The following is a 17,591-nucleotide window of genomic DNA, read 5'->3' as shown; positions in this document are numbered from 1 at the left end:
CACAAATTATTCAACTGCGCCTGATAAAAAAGTGCAGATTGAGTTTAGTTGTTGTAATCTACCCAGCGAACGCCTACTATTCTGATCAAATGAATAAAGGGGGTAGGTTTCTACAGAAACTGTGGTGCTGCGTCGGTGGGAGAGTATAGCAGGTAATTTAGTGTTAACAACTAAGTTCAAAACGTAAATTGGCCACCGTAAAGGGTAAAAAAGTTGACGTTTCGACCTGTTACCTGCTTTTCTGATAAAAATTTTTTATTTTTTTCGGAACAGAAACTATTCAAACAGCACGGAGCTATCAAAGCATATCTGGACGCTCAAAGACAACAACACCAATTTCACAATAAACTGGAGTATTTTAGCGACCGCCCCGGCCTACAGCAACAAACGCCTCACAGAAGAACTTTATTTAGTTAGAGCTAAGAAGTCGTCTTTATTAAACAAAAGAACAGAACTCATTTCTAAATGCCGCCACGAGAATAAGTTTTACTTAGCAAATTTCACAAGCCGCCAACAATAGCTCTATAGAATCTTTATTTCACACGTAGATCACATCATTACACTAGTGAATTAATTAGCTACTTATCTTAATTGTATATAAGGAGGTAGGTTCTTCATTGAATAAAGTTCTGTCTGACAAGCGCTTAGGCGCGAAACTCAGAGTAACAGAGAATCGATGCGTCCTCTTTGATTCTTTCACTTATATATACTCAGCTCTGCTACCACAGCTTTGAGCACTTTATGTCAAGGTAGACTCTACCTTCACATTTATATATATATATATATATATATATATATATATATATATTCTAATTACGACTCTCTAAACTTTCCTCCAACCCTTTAAGCAATGTTGAAACCAACTGCAGCGGCTTGGATTTTAATCAAGATTGCTAACGGAGAAGGGCGTAATCTTGCCTATATGGTTACAAATATGATCATTTTCAGCTGTTATGTCGTTGGTGTCCTGAAATATTTTTCGAGGATTGAAGCTACCAGATCCTTCGAATGAACCTTCACCGGAATGTCAGTGAAATGATAAAGTACAGCACATTTCTTCTCTTTTCTTTCTCTTTTGGTCAAATATATCCATGAACTAGCACTTGGTAATTCCTGGTCAGAAAAAAAACTCTTGCAACTCTTTGGTTTGAACATACAACAACTCGTATATATATGAATGGGTCAAAGATAACACTCGTTTAATCATTTTAAACGAAGTTTAATCTTTAGCAGGGCTGTGCCTTGGAACAGAAATAAATCAAACAGTCCAACTACTTAAGTGAGTTTGAAATGAAATTGAGAAAACTTATTTTTAGAACTGAGGTCGTCTAGTTTTTTAGTACAATATTAATAGACACGGTATCCTTGTAAAGCAGGTTTGACTTTGACAACAGTTTTTTTGGTTTTTTTTCCAGCATGTGTAGGGAGTTTGATTAAATCCTTAAAAATAATTTTGAGCTTCAACACCGTCTTAACATGAAATTTTGCTGCCACTGCCATTTCAAAGATAAGTACTATTTACGATATTAATTATAGGTAATGATTTTTAGCGTCGGTTAGAAAACTAACGTAAGTTACTAATAAGGGAAAAGTTAATGTCAACTTTAATGATGTGTAGTACTAAATTACTTTCAGATAGTGACATTATACTTTTTTATAATAACCAACTCTACCTGTCAGAATGACTGACTTTAGCAGCAAATTATCTGTCCCCTGTGATAAGGGTGAGCTGATTCATCATCTCATAGGATAGAGTAAGAGGAAATGAAATCGAGAGATTCTCGCGGGCTGGTAGCATTGAGATATTTAAAGATAATCGGCTAAGTTAGAGAACCCCCTTTCACATAGAAAGTCATACAGCTCACCCACCATTCTTAACTCGTATCGCATAGCGACAAGATCGAGTATGGTAGTGCTCTCGGGGTAGTTCATTTCGCTTGGTCCCGCCCTTTGATACGGCATCCCCAAATATGTCCCTAAAGAAAAGAAAACAAACATTCACCTTCGTTGTACGTCACGAATTATGACTTGTTTCTAACTGAACGCCCACTAGACCATCAAGTTTTATGAGTGACTTACTTTATGAACTGCTAGCAGGGATATGCTCATAGACCAATTGTAATGAAAAAAGAATAACGTATCTGTAGTATGGTTTCATTTCTAGTATTGGTCTATGTGATGCACTGAACATGTGGAGTAGGGGTGAAAGTAGAGACGCTATTCCAGACTCGCTAGTGATAACATAAATTTTTCTGCTGCTTCAATATTTCTAATTTGAACGAGAAGACCAAGCTTTGTCATTTTTTTTTGGTCATATATTGCTTTTTGTGTGTTTTCAAAACGCCTCGTGGCTATTGTTTTCCTGGTGAACAGAAACAAAGAAGCGATACAAAGTATGAGACTGAAAACATGTGCAAACGAGTCTATTACATGACATGGGGTGACTCCACATGTTTACTGGTTTAATAAAAGTGATTACAAAGGGAATATGTCTCTCGGCCGCTTGCTATTAGGTCGCAAATGGAATTTCCAGGCGGAAGCAGCCACATCTTAATGAAATGGCTCCTCGTGAACGTCGATGGCCGGGAATATGAAACAGACCACTGTACAAATGCATTTATATATAGGCGTTCGTATTGGGCAACTATTTCACAAAACTTTACGTACGTCCCAAAAGTTTTGAATTTTTTTCTTTTATATATTTGGGGATGTCCACAATGAGCAAGTTATCAGTTAACCAAGGACCTGAATGAAAAGAATAATTGTCTTAGGAATAAATACTGACTCAATGGCTTCTCACACAAACGAAGAATCGTATTAAAGGCTCGACCACACGAGTCAAATGATTCGAAACTATGATTTATGGAATTCATGACGACCCCCGCCTCCTCCCCTCAATTATCATTGCTGATTCTTTCATCACGTGTGTTGCTTGTCGCTCGCGTTTTTTCGCTGTGTTGACATGAAATATTGAACATTGTTGTTTATCGCGACGAACTCTCTCTTTTCAGCTGTTGTTGAGCGAAACGTAATAAATTCATTTCACTATGGTGCGTTTGTTTCGAGATCATTAACCTTAGCAACGCCACCCAGTTAGAATTTTTTTTCTTAGGCAGTTAGGCGAGAAGACCAGTCACCCAGTTTTCCCGCAGTCATTTCGTAAACATCTCGATTGTCTTCCACGCTCCACAACTGGTTAGCAACAGAGGCTGCTTGTTGTCTGGCTTACAGAGGAAAAGATGATGACTGTCACCGCCACGCCAGGGAAAGAATTTTCCTTGTCATAAATGGTTCCCCCACCGAGTCTATTCTTAATTCAAAACTTTTAAAAGCAAGCTAGTGGGAGATTGGTTTAACGGAAAGTATTTTCTGTTTTGGTTTTTCCTGGGTCGCTTCAAAATACCACTTTTGCCTTCTGTACTTCCGTTGTATTTTATTCAAATAGTTAACGGATATTCAAATTCAAATTCAAATAGTAACAAGGATATTATTTTGCAACTGAACATGACATGAGTAATATACAACCATGTATTGCAAACTTAAAAGTGTTGCTTGTGTTATGTAAATTATTTCCTATCTGAATTTCACGGATTAAAGAGAGTTCAATTTTAAAGTCCTTCTGACTTTTTTGTTAACAAGGCATTATGGTTATAATTGCTCAAAAATCAATAGATAAGTATTGAGAAGGATTTAAGGAAATGATATTAAACAGCAAACCTGTTGTTCCTGGTGGTGTAATCTTTCTTAAGTTATAGAAAACGTCGAATCTTCTGAAATTTTTAGCTTTTCTTGCCAAGCCACGGATAGCCCTTTTGTCCTCTCTGGTTGGATTTTTGAAAAAGCCTTGATCTAGCTGTAGAGAGTGTTCCAATTGTTTTATAACAGCTTGAGTATTGCTTGACGATGTCAAAATAGGTTCTACAGTGCAACATAAAAGATGCAGAATAATTAACCACGATACCGACGCAAACTGTCTAAGAGAAATCTGATGGTTGCTCATGAATTGTTCAAATCAGAGTTCGCTGTTTTAGGTGTTTTAAAATCAGTAGACTTATTTCAATAAAAAGCCGACTGACTCTAAGGGGCCAGATGTAAGTTCAAGTAAATCAACTGCCAGAGGAGGAATGAATGAAATTTAACAGGGTCTTTTATGCTATGCCAATACAGTGAGCTTTCAAGTTCTGAAAAAGTGCAAGTTTCAGCCAGACCAAATACGAAATAAGTATTTGGTTGTAATCACGTTCATCCACTGGCCAATTCAGATTGACAGGCTTAACTGGAGATAAAAGAAAACTTTACATTCAAAGTTGACTAATAATTATTTTTTGTTGTTGTTTTGTTTGCGTTTTTTGACAAAAATACTATCATTTGAAAATATTGTTTAAAATATACGTGTTTGTTTAGATACAAACGCAAATAAATATACAGCGATACTAAATATAAGATATCATTCATAAAGAGTGTCCTCAATCGTAAGTGCTTTGTAATGTCGAAAAAAAGGGAAAGTTATTTACAGTAGAATCTTTATATTAGTTGTCCAGGTAGCGCCCTTCTTTTGTACACAAGTACATCCTGTTTAAGTTGAAAAAAAAAAAAGTTTTGAAAATTTCAACACTTAGTGATCATGTGATAAAATGCTTATTGACTAAGGTTTGCCGGGCTGGACGGGAAAATATTTGGCTCTCGATCAGGTCCTCCCAATAAATCGATAAATAAATAGCATTGCATAGTATAACCTATAGCCACTCTGTCATAATAAAATACCATCCCTAAATTAACTGATGGTGACTGTTTCAGAGTCCACCATTTAATTTTTATGAGACTGACCTGCATTCAACCACAGTTTTTCCATCTTTTTAAAGATTCTTAAAGCGATTCTGATCCTTTTAAATTCTTCCGCTACACCATGTAATGCACGTCCTAGAAAGAAATTGAGTATGCAATATTTCTTAGTCCAATTCGTAAAACAGTCTTACTCCACTCTACATCACAGATCTATTGTCATTAGCTGCTAATTATGCTCTTCTATTCGTCCTTTGTTCGTTCCGAGTCAACTGCTCTACACTTGGGGATCGTTCCTCACTCATGCTGCTCCTGTCCTATGGAACTTACCACCATTACCGATTACAACTTGTAAAAGCCTCGCGGTTTTTAAGAACTAACTATAAAACGATTCTTTTCAGGAAAGCTTTTATTTCAATATTTTGTAGTACCAGAAACATATAACGTGGGTTTTTCATGTGTGAATCTGGTAGTATTTAATGTAAAGCGCTTTTGAATACATTTACAGTATTTGCGCTACATAAATTTTTTTTATTATGTTGTTGCTATTACGCAAACAAAGGCTATTTTAAACACATTACATCGCAGAAAGATGATGAATCAATTTCTCATCTGGTAACTGATCTTACTAGGCACTAGTATGGCTTTCACGATGATAGTTTTCCGAGTTGAAAAAAGTCACTCCTACTAAAATTCTCAGTTCCTTTGCCCCGACAGCCCAACTTCGTCAAAACATTGCCAACAGGAGTGATTAGCAAATTAATGATACCGACAAGAGAGCCTATTCCCACAAACACCTTCCCAAATCCTGTTAGCTTATTATATGGGGTATATGTGACAAATTTTCCATTTACCTGACTAATTATTTTGTAATAGTGTTCACAAGTTGTGGAAAATGGTTGGGTCGAAACATAATACAAAGAGTTGCCAGTAGATGGTCAAATGAAAATCTTTCTACCTATCAATAAAATTTATTGTTGCGTTTCATGTTAACATGATGCAACAACTCCACCTTCCAGTAAATTCAATTATTTGCAAACACGAGGAAACACCATCTAAAACTTTTCAACTTTTCAACTCAACTTTTAAACTAAAGAGGAAACTGAAATGAAATCCAGGTATTATCTCAAGTTTTCTTAAAGACATAATTAATTATAACGTAGTTACATGCAGTTACAGCAGAGGTTACCGAATTAAATAACCAAAAAAGAAAAAAAACTAAAAAAGACGCCGTGTATTTCCTGTCAGAGGACAATCATTAAACAATATTCAAAAAAGAAAAAGTTTTAAAAAATTACAGGTTCAAACACGAGTTGAAAATTGAATCGAAAGTAGTATCCTCATGCTTATGTCTATTGTCTACGAAATTTATTCGTGGTGGCGAAAAAATTATAGATCTGTAAAATTAGCGGCGAAACGTACTTGTCAGTGCAGAATTAAGAAACAATGGCCTCACAAGTTATTGTTTGTGCTAATGTTTCGTTTTATCATACTCCACCAGCGAGTTTAAAAAGCTAACTGCGATTGCCATTTGCGTCCCACTTTCTGTCAAAGGCCAGTGCAATGTATATATATGTATATATTTTTTTTCCGGAGCTGAAGCATTACGAATTTTGAGAACACACCCATTTATAGCGAGATTTTGCCTTCAAAGATTCAACCGAGAATACTTCAAGAGCTCGTTGACAAATTTCTGTCCATGTAAACATATATGTATACGGCTTCAGGAAGCTTCAGAAAGAGCTCCTGTCTCTAAAATTTTCGTTACGGCCGTTAATGCCACCTGATGCATCAAAATATTTAACCTCGCCCCAAAAGTGGAAAAAACTATAAGTGCTAGTGTTTCCATGTTGGCATTGTTTAGTTCGATAGGCGTATTTTTATTCCTGTCTGGACTCAGGACAATGGCTTTCTCGCTTGGGTACATCTACGAATGACAACTTTCAGACTCAAAAGAGCCAACTAAACGTTGAGGTCAAAAAAAAAAAACCAGCATCATTGAAACACCGGATCTGCCTTGTTTCTTTTATAAGAGTTGAGGAAATTGCTCTTTCGCTCATAAGAATTCCAACTAGGAACCCAACCAATTGCATTGAAGTGGAAAGAAAACGTTGTTTAAGTTCTTTAAAACATGTTTAAGTTTAAACTTAATAAGAGGTTCTCAATGGGGTTAACTGTTAGCCGTAAAACGGCCAAAAAATTAAGTCGTTAGGCGTAAAAATTGACAAATTTTGACCGTTAGTCGTAAAAAAGTTAACCGTAAAAAATATGTCTGGTGGAAACAATGGAAAGGTGTTAACCGTTAGCCGTAAATTGGTAAAAATTTTTAACCGTTAGCCGTAAATTGGTCAAAATTTTTAACCGTTAGCCGTAAACTGAAAGCCATCACCCCATTGAGACCCTCTAATGAGCGCGTTCATTCTAAAAACCTGCATGGATGAAGGTTTTTCTCAACATATACCCACTCATGTGAGCAAGGAGAGTTACGATTGGATGATAAACCATTTTGAAAGCATAATTTGACGACAGACTTTTTGATGACGTGTGGCCCTCGTATAAGATGATGGAACAGTGGGGAGATGGGTGGAATCCAATTTTTTCCATCTCGCTTCCCCTTATGCGCTGGCATTCGTGGAGACTAATTTCTCTCTCAAACACATGAGAAGAATTGTTCTAGAATTAATATTTATTTCCTACAAATGCGAATTAATCACTATTTATTTTACGGTCATTGATATAAGCATTAACATATGAAGAGTGAGCAAATCAGGGTTGATATTTTGCTTTTTGTTGATACCGGAAACACAATGTTTGAATGCATTTATTCAAATTCTACTAAATTCTGACCTAAAAGCCTCAATGCGCGTCGAAAACCTCACACAGTATAATTATCCAACTGCGCCTGATAAAAAAGTGCAAATGAAGTTAAGTTATCGTTATCTAACAAGCAAATACCTACTATTCTGATCAAAATTTGTTTGGAGATAAAGGCTTTATGAAATATGTGTGTATAAACATATTCTTATTACGACTTTCTGAACTTTCCTCCAACCCTTAACAATGCTGAAACCACCGACAGCTTTTATGAATGAATTCAATTTGATTGCAAAGGGGGGCGTAATCTTGCCTACATGTTCTCAAAATATGTTGATTTTCAGCCGTTTTGTTGTTGATGTCTTGAAAATTTTGTCGAAAATTGAAGCTACCAGATGCATCAAATGATTATTCACCGGAATGTCAGTGCAATGCTAAGGCAAATCAGTTTTCTCAATGCCAACTTCAATTATGTGCAGTACTAAATAACCTTCCGATACTAACATGACTTTTTACAGTAACCAACCCTACCTAACTGACCAAGTCGGAAAAATTATAGGAATAGTCAAATCAGCATAAATGACTTCAGCAGCAAGTTATCTGTTCCCTGTGGTAAGGGTGAGCTGATGTATCATCTCATAGGATAGAGTGAGAAAACATGAGATCGAAAGATCCTCGTGGGCTGGTGGCGTTAAGATATTTAAAGTTTATCGGCAAGGCAAGGCAGCCCCTTTTTACATAGATAGTCGTACAGTTCACCCACTGTTTTTATGTCGTGTTTCATGACGATCAAATCCATTAAGGAAGTCCTCTTTTTCATGTCGCTTTGTCTCAAATCCAGTTCCTTGGTTTGATCCCACATCTTGTAATAACATGCCACTAAATTAAAGAAAACAAACATTACCTTTACTGTGCGTCATGGAATATGACTTGTTTATTATCTAACGCCCGCTAGACCATCGAGTTATATGAGTGACCTACTTTATGAACTGCTAGCAGGGATATACCCATGGACCATTGTAATGAAAAGCGAATAACATATTTGAAATATGGTTTTATTTCTAGTATGCGTCTATGTGATGCACTCAACATATGGAGTTGGATAGATGTAAAAGTAAAGACACCATTCCAGACTCACTAGTGATAACAGAAATTGTTCTGCTGTTTCAATATCTCTTATTTAAACGAGAAGACCAAGCTTAAAAGTTTTTTTTGATGATATTTAGTTTTCTGTGTATTACCAAAAAGCCTCGTGAAAATTGTTTTCCTAAGGAACAGAAACAAAAAAGCGATACAAAGCATGAGACTGAACACATGTGCAAAGGGGCCATTACACGATACGGGGTGACTCCACAAGTTTACTGGTTCAATAAAAGTGATTGTTTCTCGGCCGGTTGCAATTAGGTCGCAAATGGAATTTCACAGCCGGCAGCACCCACATCTTAATTTTACTGGGTGACCTTAATCCAAATTGGATTCGAAAACGTTGTAGTCACCGTGAACGTCAATGGCCTGGAACATGCAACAGGCCACTGAACAAATTAAATGTATTACCTGTAGGCGCTGCTATTGGACGACTATTTCACAAAATACTACTCACTTTCCAAAGATAATGAAACATAATGTTTTCTGTCTTTCGGAATCTCCTGGATGGACAAGCCGTCAGGTAACTGAGGACCTGAAATAAAGGAAGAATCGTCTTAGGAAAAAATTCTGACTTTATCTCAATGGCTTCACACACAGACTTAGAATCGTAATAAAGGCTCGACCCCACGAGTCATATGATTTCAAACTGCGATTTATGGAATTTAAGAGGACCGCTCCCCCCTCCATTATCATTGCTGATTTTTTCATCACGTGAATTGGCTCGCGTTTTTTCGCTGCGTTTATAAGAACTTTTAACTTCGTTCTTTTTCGAGACTTACTTTCTCTTTTCAGCTGTTGTTGAGCGAAACGGAATAAATTCACCACACTATGGTGCGGTTGTTTCGAGATAATTAACCTCAGCAACGCGACCCAGTTGGTACTTTTTTTCTTAGCTGGTTGGGCGAGGAGACCAATAGCCCAGTTTTCTCGCAGTCATTTTTTTTTGTTAACATCAATTGTTTTTCACGCTCTACAACTGGCCAAGGAGAGAATTTTATTTTCTTTAAATGATCCCCCCGCCAAGTCTATTCTTAATTAAAAACTTTAAAAAGTTTGTTAGTGCGAAATTAGTTTAACGAAAAGTATTATCTGTTTTGGTTTTTTCTGGGTTACTTCAAAATACCACGTTTGCCTTCCGTTCTTCCGTTGAGTTACAACGTTAGATTACGCTCTACAGATTCGTAAATTATTTGGCAAATAATTTACGAATCTGTAGAGCATAATCTAACTTTGTAACTCAATAACGTATAATCAAATAGTAACAGGAGCATTATTTTGCAACTGAACATGACATGAGTTATATCCAAACGTGTCTTGCAAACTGAAAAATGTTATTTTTATGCAAATAATTTCTTATTAGAATTTCACAAATTGAAGAGAGTTCGATGTTAAAGGCCTTCTGACTATTTTGTTAACAAGGCATCACGGTTACTACTGCTCAAAAATCAATAGATAAATATTGAAAAGGATTTAAGGAAATGACATTAAACAACAAACCCGTTGTTCCTTTTGCTGTGATCTCTCTTAAGTGCTTAAACACGTCCAATCTTTTTAAATTTTTAGCTTTTCTTGCCAAGCCACGGATGCTTTTTTTGTTCTGAGAGGTTGGTTTTCGGAAATAATCTTCACCAGAGTGTAGAAATTTTTCCAATAATTGTATGATCGCTTGAGCACTGATTGACGATGTCAGAATAGATTCTAAAATGCAACGAAAAAGAAAGAAAAAAACAGTATTTACGATTACAGAATGATTGACCAAGATAATGACATCAAACTGTCTAAGAGAAATCTGATGGTTGCTCATGAATTGTTCAAATCAGGGTTTGCTGTTTCAGGTGTTTTAAAATCAACAGACTTATTCCGATAAAAGGACGACTGACTCTAAGAGGCCAGATGCCAGTTTAAGCAAATCAACTGCCAGAAGAGGGATGACTGACATTTAAAAAGGGGTGTTATGCTGTGCCATTATGGTAAGCTTTCAAGCTCTGAAAAAGTGCAAGTTTCATTCCGATCAAATATGAAATAACAATTTGGTCATAATCACGTTCATCCGCTAACTACTTTCAATTGAGAGTCTCAATTGAAGAAAAAAAACTTCACATTCAAAGTTAACTAATAATTATTGTTCTTGTTTTGTTTTTCGGTTTTTTGACAAAAATATTGTCATTTGAAAATGTTATTCTAAACCTGTGTGTTTTTCAGATCAAATGAACATACAGCTATAAGTAATATAAGACGTCATTAATTCATAAAGAGTGTCCCCATTTGTAAGTGCTTTAGCAATGCCATGACTTTTAGCAGGTTTATACTAATTAGCTCATTCTCATCCACATTCCGTACGCGTTATTGAGCTGTTTAAGGTTAAGATGGCTGGATATCGGCTGATTTTTTCCTTTTTTTTTTTTGTACGTTTTATGGACCGCAGCCAATTTGAGTTCCTTAAGAACGAGGCTAATATGCATTTATTGACCTTTAGCTTAACCTTTTAGCTGGAGAATATAAAGTATATGAATGTAGAGGCCACTAAGTAAGAATAAACATGCTAAGGGTTACGACAATACTAATGAAAAAACAAATTATAAATAAGGGCGCTCTGACTGTTTGGCCAATAAAGGATTTATTATTATACGACAAAAAGATCTCGCCGACTGCGATGAGACTCAAGAATGACTTGTTTGTTTTCGAACGCTCGGAAATTACTTGACAAATTGAAAAAAAATATGCTGATTCGATAGGTTTACAATGTTGATTGGTGAACGTCAAATACGTCGATTGAAATTAATTAGGAAGCTGCACAAGCTCCTAATTTTTTATATTGGGCGGGATTAAAGTGGGAAATCCCAATCGTGCAAAATGGGCCTTTCCTTTCCACCTCTCGTCACGCTTCTCAAAGAATATTGTTCTGACCCCTTGAACAAAAAAGAAAGATATTTACTGTAGAATATTTCAAGAGATATTAGTTTTCCAGTAAACGCCCCTCTTTGGTACACAAGTACGTCCTTTTAGGTTGAAACAAAAGTTTATTTGAAATTTTCAACACTTAATGGTCATATGATAAAATGCTTATTGATTAAGTTTGGTCGGGCTGGACGGGAAAATATTTGGCTTTCGGTCAGTGCCGCCCAATTAATCGATAAGTACATAATATTACATAGTATAACCCATAGCCGCTCTGTCATAGTAAGGTACCATCCTCATATTTCCTAATGGTGACTATTCCAGAGTCAACCATTTTGTTTTACGAGACTGACCTACAATCATCCACTCTTTTTCCATCTCTCTCAAGGTTCCTAAAGTGACTCTGATCGTTGTCAATTCTTCCTCAATGCCACTAAATACACATCCTAGAAAAAAATTGAGAATGCAATATTTCTTAGTCTAAAATTGATACCAAACAGAATGGTCTCCAATTCGTGAAACAGTCTTAATCCACCCTACATTAAAGATCTATTGTCATCAACTCCTAATTATGCTATTCTATTCGTCCTCTGTTTGTTCCAAGAGTCCACTGCTTTACACTTGGGGATCGTGCCTCCCTCATGCTGCACCCGTTGCATGGAACTCACTACCATTATCGATTAGAACCTGTTAAAGCCTTGCCGTTTTTAAGACATAACTTTCTTTTCAGGAAAGCTTTTACTTCAGTATTTTGTAGAACCAGAAACATGTAACATGGGTTATAGGTGTGTGAATCTGGTAGTACTAAAGTTAGAGCGCCTTTGAATGAATGTATTTACAGTTTGAGCACTGCTAAAATTATTTTTATCATGTTACTGTTATTACACGAAAAAAAGCTATTTCAAACACGTTACGTCACAGAAAGATGATGATTCAATTTCTTATCTCGTACCTAATCTTAAAAGCTAGCAATCCATTATCACTCACAGCCACACATAGCCATCAGGCAAAATATGACAGAAAGAAGAGGCGCTGAATTTCCATTGCACAAGAATATCAAGCCAGTATTAAGCCCTCATCTGGATAGCCCTTTGCTCGTGTATTACATATTTTAAAGAAAATTTGTATCGCCGGTGATAGTATTAGCTTTGGAAGTCAATCGACTTATCAACTAATTAAAATTATGATTAATTCGTTGAAAATAATGAATGGATCATATGACCTTCGCATGGGTATGCATCTTTGAATGCTTTCTGAATGCTGTTCCAATCCTCAGTGGCATCTTTGATTAAACCTTCAACCTGGTCGAGCTTTTCAAGTCTGTCTCCTGAGGATTTATCAACAGAATGAGAAAGATGATAAGTTTTGAATCTAAGTTTCCAACCACTTCATGGCCTAACTCAACGTAGAGTCTCAGTAGTGGATCTAAGCCTCGAAATGCAAATATCTAATACTCGATTCCTCATGGTGTAGTACACTTGTTTCTTTGTTCTGCGCTCGTGACAAAACGAAAGAAAAATTTTTCTACTATTTTTGTTGTTAAACACATTCCTTAACTCATAGATCTGGCTTCATACAAAAGCATCTATCTTGTCACGTTGATAAAGACAAGACCCCGGTGCGATTTCGGTGAAAGCCTCCCGAAGATTTTCTTCTACACGCACTTTTCTGTCAAATGGTAAAAACTTCCTCTCTGGAAAGCATCTTTTGTATTCGCTGTGGTTATGTTTCGTTCTTTCAGAGGGTCTGAATTAGAACTTGCTCGATCTTTTAATCCTCTTTTTTTTCAAGTTTGATCTTTAAAATATGTAGTAAAAAATGCAATATAATGCTGAACGAGGCGGTGCGTTCTACTTCATTTGCAAAAGAGAATTGAGACATTGAGCATTGTTCCTTATTTGAATAATCATCAAGCTCTCGGAAACAAAACATATTCTAGTGAGAAATAACCCACAAGGTAAGTGTAACTTAATTTATCTGGATATTACATTTTTGAGAACTACTCAAAGTTGCTTTTGGAATGAGTTTTAGAAAAAGTAATATCGACCCGTTTCAAGTCAACGCTTTTTATATTACTGTTTTCGCGGAGGGGTTGCGGATGTCATTCGAATAATCAATTCGAGAACCTGTTGCTACGTGAAGAGAAAGAACAACCCGTTGCACATTTTAGTCGACTATGAGCAAGTTATCTTTCCCAGCTCATCTGTCGGTCGACCAAACAAACACAATAAATGATGCTGCGATTCACAGGTATTTTTTAAACCCACGCGAGAGATCAGGCCAATAAAGGGGAAATACACCTCTACAATTATAGAAAAATAAAGTCTACAATTACAATTCTTGCACCATGGAACTTTGCGCAAACTCAGATATCTGGACTTAAAATAATTTATGTTAGCGATAAAGAAGTACATTTGCGAACAAAGAGTGCCTATCAAATAATTTAGAAGTATTGAGATCGATTCTCCTGCGAAAAAGACAAAGGAAATCCAGCTCATGTAGATATAATTAACCCGTGCACAATAATGAGGACTCGTAGTGCATGCTGTCTGGAAGAAGAGACGAAAGAACACAGTTTCTCTCAAAACTCACTTGGTAACTTCCCCCAACCCAAGTTAGCTAGAGATTTCACCGTATATTTGTCCTTTGTCAACACGTAAATTAGTCTCCTTATTCGGGCCAAAATTGAATGCAATTTCAATCGAATACCGTTATCTCGTGAAAGGTGAGATTAAGTCAGGAAACATCAGCAAAGCCGTACGGTTATGTATGAGCTGGTACATTTTCAGTCTCGTGACGTATTTCAATAAATCGCATACGAGGAAAAAATTTTAGATGGATCATCACGAAACAACTTTAATTTTCAGATGCCAAGATTCGTCCCATTATTAGACACAACAAGAGATGTTTCTAATTCATCTCGCACAAGGAGTCATGCATAACTGCGGGACTATTAAAGGTGTAATTACCTTTTGTTCCTGATTTTATCAAATCCAACATAGCATTTCTGTATTCATCCTCGTCGATTTGCACAGTCAACGTCACTTCACCACCTGCCAGCTGCTTTATTTCCTCAGTAACAAGAAACTCTTGTAAATTTTTCTGTAGCGTTTCGTCTTGATAACTTCGCCATAGTGCATCAAGAGCAGAAATGTTTTCTGCTTGAATCGTAAATCGGGTTGATCCTTCGCTAAGTGCACGTAAGTAGGTTCCCAATGGAAGAACAGTTCGTTGGAAAGCATTAGCAAATGCTTCCAGATTGGGACTCCTGCGGAGAAGCATCCATGTAGTGACGACCATAGCACCACCACTAAGATTGCGGAAAGTACAGCGAGGCGTAACAACTGTAAAAAATGTAGGAATCATAAGGTTTACATTAGCCGCATGTGAAGTCCACCGAAAAAGCGGGGCTAAGCAAAGAAACCAACGTTAGGGGAGGGTTGGCTAAGGAGAGCACTCCTTCACAGACTCCTCGCGTAAATTGCTTTCCTGCTTCTTTGCTTATCTCCAGCAACTGAGAGCCTAGCAAAGACTAGATTTGAGTGGATTGTTGTTTTCGAAAGTTAAACGTTACTGAGAGAGACGACAAGGAAGCCTATGAATATAGAGACGTGAAGGCAGTATAAACATCGAGTATTCGTTTTCGAACACAAACAAGAAAGTGTAAAAGAATTTTCCAAGGACAGCACATTAAAAATTATTGTCCAGACTCAGCAATTTCTATGTTTATTTACCAGATATGGAGCAGATTTATATGTTGGTTCCTATCCTTGCATTTAACTTCCTGGTCAGGGTTACGATGTTAGTCTTAAGTATCCGATGACTACGCAGCGACTCTAGCAGCGTGAGCCACCTAAATGCATTGTGTAGCGGGTTGTACTATCTCAGGTTTCAGGTTCCATATAATTTGGATTTGTCACTCAGGCACATAAATTAACACACACTCTTACCTCCAATTAATCTTTCTACAATGTTTATTCCACCGACAAGAACAGAAGCAGCCTTAACTGGAATGTTAAATAAATGGATTAATGAATCAATAATTAATCAAGAAGAGAAATCGTGAACATTGATTTATGAAATACTTCTCATTGCAGACTTTTCAAGTATCTGGCTTAGCTTTACGATCAGCAGGGCCATATGATCATTGGTAAATTAACTATTTAACCCATGCGGAGGACTACAGCATCTAATGCCTCACTGAGGTATCACTGCTGAATCAAAAATTAGGCCCATGAATTAAATAAATAATCTCAAACTTAATAAGCCTCTAATTGTTAACTAAATTCCCCTTTGTCAGTACCATAACAAATGCATAACTGAACAGAATGGAGAATATATAAGCTGATTTTAGAGTATTATGGATGAACTGATCGGCAGAGAGGTATAAATCCTCACTCCTGTCTCAAGGAATAGAAGCAACAAAAACCTTTTTTCGACTCAACTACTTACGTAGTGTTTTTTCCTGAGTGACAAGGTTACGAAGGTGTTTCCAAAATAGCAGCGTCCATGGCCGAATTTTTAACGCAGTTGAAGACAAATTTCAAGCATTTGTTTATTCGTTGGAGTCTTATCCTGCGGTAACTAGTAACATGTATTTTCACGGATGTTGTATACCTGACATGCAAAATTCTCCTTAAACTAGCTCTTAACAGCGTCTCGCCGTTTTTGAAAAGAACACAGAGGAGGTCCTGGGAACAAGGTTAATGTTTATTCGCCTGCCATATTGTCTAAACATGTCTTAGCAGCACTCTATCGATTCCTTCAAGAAGTAACTAATTTTACCCTCATCATAAAATAAAAAATAAATTTACAAAAAAAGGTTCTCGCATCTACAGACACTATGAGCTTAAAATTAAGAAAAAAAACCTTTGTAAAATCTCAGGAATATCGAGCTGGGAAACACTCACCTCGCAACTGACAACGTAGCCATTGCATTTTGGCTGAGCGCCTAAACTTGGTTTTCATCCAGACAAGTGAAAGAGGCTACTTACTCGTATTAACAATATAGTCCAGCATGCCATTTTCGTCAGCTTAGTTTCTGATTTTACAGTTCTCAGTATATTCTCAGACAATCGGTTGAACTGAGGTCTGGAAATTAACATAACACTAAGGATCCCAAAATTCGAATGACGATCTTCGATTATAAGGACTAAGCGTTTGGTCGAGGAACTTCTAAATTACGTCGAAAAAATGGAATTCAGTTAGAAACTATCCCTTACCTCCTGCTCTTCGCTTGTTGTTCTCCCACTCTTTCCTTTTCCTCTCGGCATCTTCTTCTTGGTTTCTCTTCTCATTGAAGTCATCCACAAGTCTACACAAGTCTGGTTTCTCCACTTCCGTCGCTAAGGTTCTCAGGATACTAAGGTTTCCTATTCCCAGATTGTTCTGTTGTTCCAACTCTATGAACAAAGCATCGACATCTGCGATGTGTTCTTCTCTTTCATGGGCTATCAGATTTTGTCTTCTGCAGATTAAAATGAGTCGTTGCAGTTCATTGGACTCGTCGAGTGCACGACTTACCTTCTCCAGAAACTGTTTGTAGTCGTTCCTCTTATTTTCGAATTTTTCAACTTTCTGATTAAGATCCCATTTTTCTATTCCTTTTAACAGATCCTTCAATACATTAAGACGATCAATCCCCAGGAGATTCTTTTCCTCCAACTTGGTAAGCAACGAAATAACGTCTGTGATATCGTCTCCGGAGTCATCAGGAAGAGATCTGTTGATAATAAACATTAATCGTCCGCGTTCCGTTTCCCAATCGATTTCTACGCTAATCTGATACAGCAAATTAGAGTACTCGACAAAAGACATAACTGTAGGTAGGTTGGAATCGACTAAGTCGAGAAAAAATCAGTGATCAGGAAAATGCGGTTCGGACTCAACTTGAAGGATTCCTGTTGTTGATATAGCTCACGCATGGTGCACGGTTATGCAAGTTGATTCGA

At 36.9% G+C, this 17,591-nt stretch overlaps 2 protein-coding genes across 2 annotated transcripts; both read right to left on the bottom strand.

The window, feature by feature from the left end:
• Positions 1-922: 922 nt before the first annotated feature.
• On the bottom strand, positions 923-4,916 carry LOC113677294 (uncharacterized). The gene is made up of 5 exons (XM_089210758.1): positions 4,828-4,916; positions 3,718-3,918; positions 2,668-2,745; positions 1,870-1,976; positions 923-1,113 (listed from the first exon to the last, which is right to left on the bottom strand). The coding sequence occupies exons 1-5, from the start codon at positions 4,850-4,852 to the stop codon at positions 952-954; spliced, it is 573 nt and encodes a 190-aa protein (XP_089066884.1). The 5' UTR covers positions 4,853-4,916; the 3' UTR covers positions 923-951.
• Positions 4,917-7,458: 2,542 nt separating this feature from the next.
• LOC149043840 (uncharacterized) lies at positions 7,459-17,589 on the bottom strand. The gene is made up of 8 exons (XM_089210756.1): positions 16,863-17,589; positions 15,591-15,647; positions 14,610-14,984; positions 12,863-12,967; positions 11,994-12,086; positions 10,240-10,440; positions 9,197-9,274; positions 7,459-8,475 (listed from the first exon to the last, which is right to left on the bottom strand). The coding sequence occupies exons 1-8, from the start codon at positions 17,455-17,457 to the stop codon at positions 8,297-8,299; spliced, it is 1,683 nt and encodes a 560-aa protein (XP_089066882.1). The 5' UTR covers positions 17,458-17,589; the 3' UTR covers positions 7,459-8,296.
• Positions 17,590-17,591: the final 2 nt, after the last annotated feature.

The sequence above is a fragment of the Pocillopora damicornis genome, chromosome 6, assembly GCF_964200805.1.
Source record: "Pocillopora damicornis chromosome 6, jaPocDami1.2, whole genome shotgun sequence".
In the NCBI taxonomy this organism is placed as follows: domain Eukaryota; kingdom Metazoa; phylum Cnidaria; class Anthozoa; order Scleractinia; family Pocilloporidae; genus Pocillopora; species Pocillopora damicornis.
The sequence above is the reverse complement of the archived record's forward strand: the minus strand, read 5'-3'. Positions and strand labels throughout refer to the sequence as shown.